Source organism: Nestor notabilis, unplaced genomic scaffold (assembly GCF_000696875.1).
Source record: "Nestor notabilis isolate BGI_N333 unplaced genomic scaffold, ASM69687v1 scaffold31193, whole genome shotgun sequence".
Lineage (NCBI taxonomy): Eukaryota > Metazoa > Chordata > Aves > Psittaciformes > Psittacidae > Nestor > Nestor notabilis.
Genome location: NW_009921969.1, coordinates 1 through 611, shown reverse-complemented (window position 1 = coordinate 611; position 611 = coordinate 1). Strand labels below are relative to the sequence as shown.

The window sequence follows — 611 nt, the reverse complement described above, 5'->3', positions numbered from 1 at the left end:
TGACGCTTGAAGAAAACTTGGTAGGAAATAAGTCATGAGGAGCAGTCCCCAGACAACACGTACTTGTGTATCTTTTATCCTGATACGTAGCTCCTGTCCAATCAGCCACCTAAGAACAAGCATAAACAGTCAAAATAAGTATTACTTTTCAAAGTAAGCATGACCATTTTCCCCACCTCTGACTTTATATATGCAGGACTTCAAGCAGCAGAAGCAAACACTTCTGTATGTTCCAGAACTAAGCCTTTCAACTCCCCCCTCCCCTTGCCAGCCCTGCTAATCAGCCACAACTATGCTACATGTTAGCATGTGCTGCAAAAGGTGTCAGAAGAGCAGCCATGGTAGTAAGAAAGCAAAAGGCGGTGGCAGCATGCGGAGGTGGGAGGGCAGGAGGCGCACAGGGCTCGCTCTACAGCCCAAGGTGCTGTGCATGCCGGAGGTACCTTTCCCAAGCGGTCTCCTTTACTGAAGGGCTGGTAGGGCATGTCCCGGAACTGCTCGGGCACGGCGCAGGGGCCCCAGCCCGAGGGGTTGTCCTGGATCACGGGTGTCACGAACTTCGCCATGTTTTAAACTTCTAAAGGGAAGAAAACGCAAAACCCCCCCAACCT

General features: G+C 51.1%; 1 protein-coding gene across 1 annotated transcript in view; it reads right to left on the bottom strand.

Moving 5' to 3' along the window:
• Nucleotides 1–566, bottom strand: part of EIF3D (eukaryotic translation initiation factor 3, subunit D) — a 6665-nt gene extending 6099 nt beyond the window's left edge. The window contains exons 1-2 of the mRNA XM_010011395.1: nt 444–566; nt 64–109 (exon numbers count right to left, since the gene is read on the bottom strand). Of these exons, the coding sequence (XP_010009697.1) occupies nt 64–109; nt 444–566 (169 nt within the window). The remainder of the gene's footprint in view (nt 1–63; nt 110–443) is intronic.
• Between the last annotated feature and the right edge of the window lie 45 nt (nt 567–611).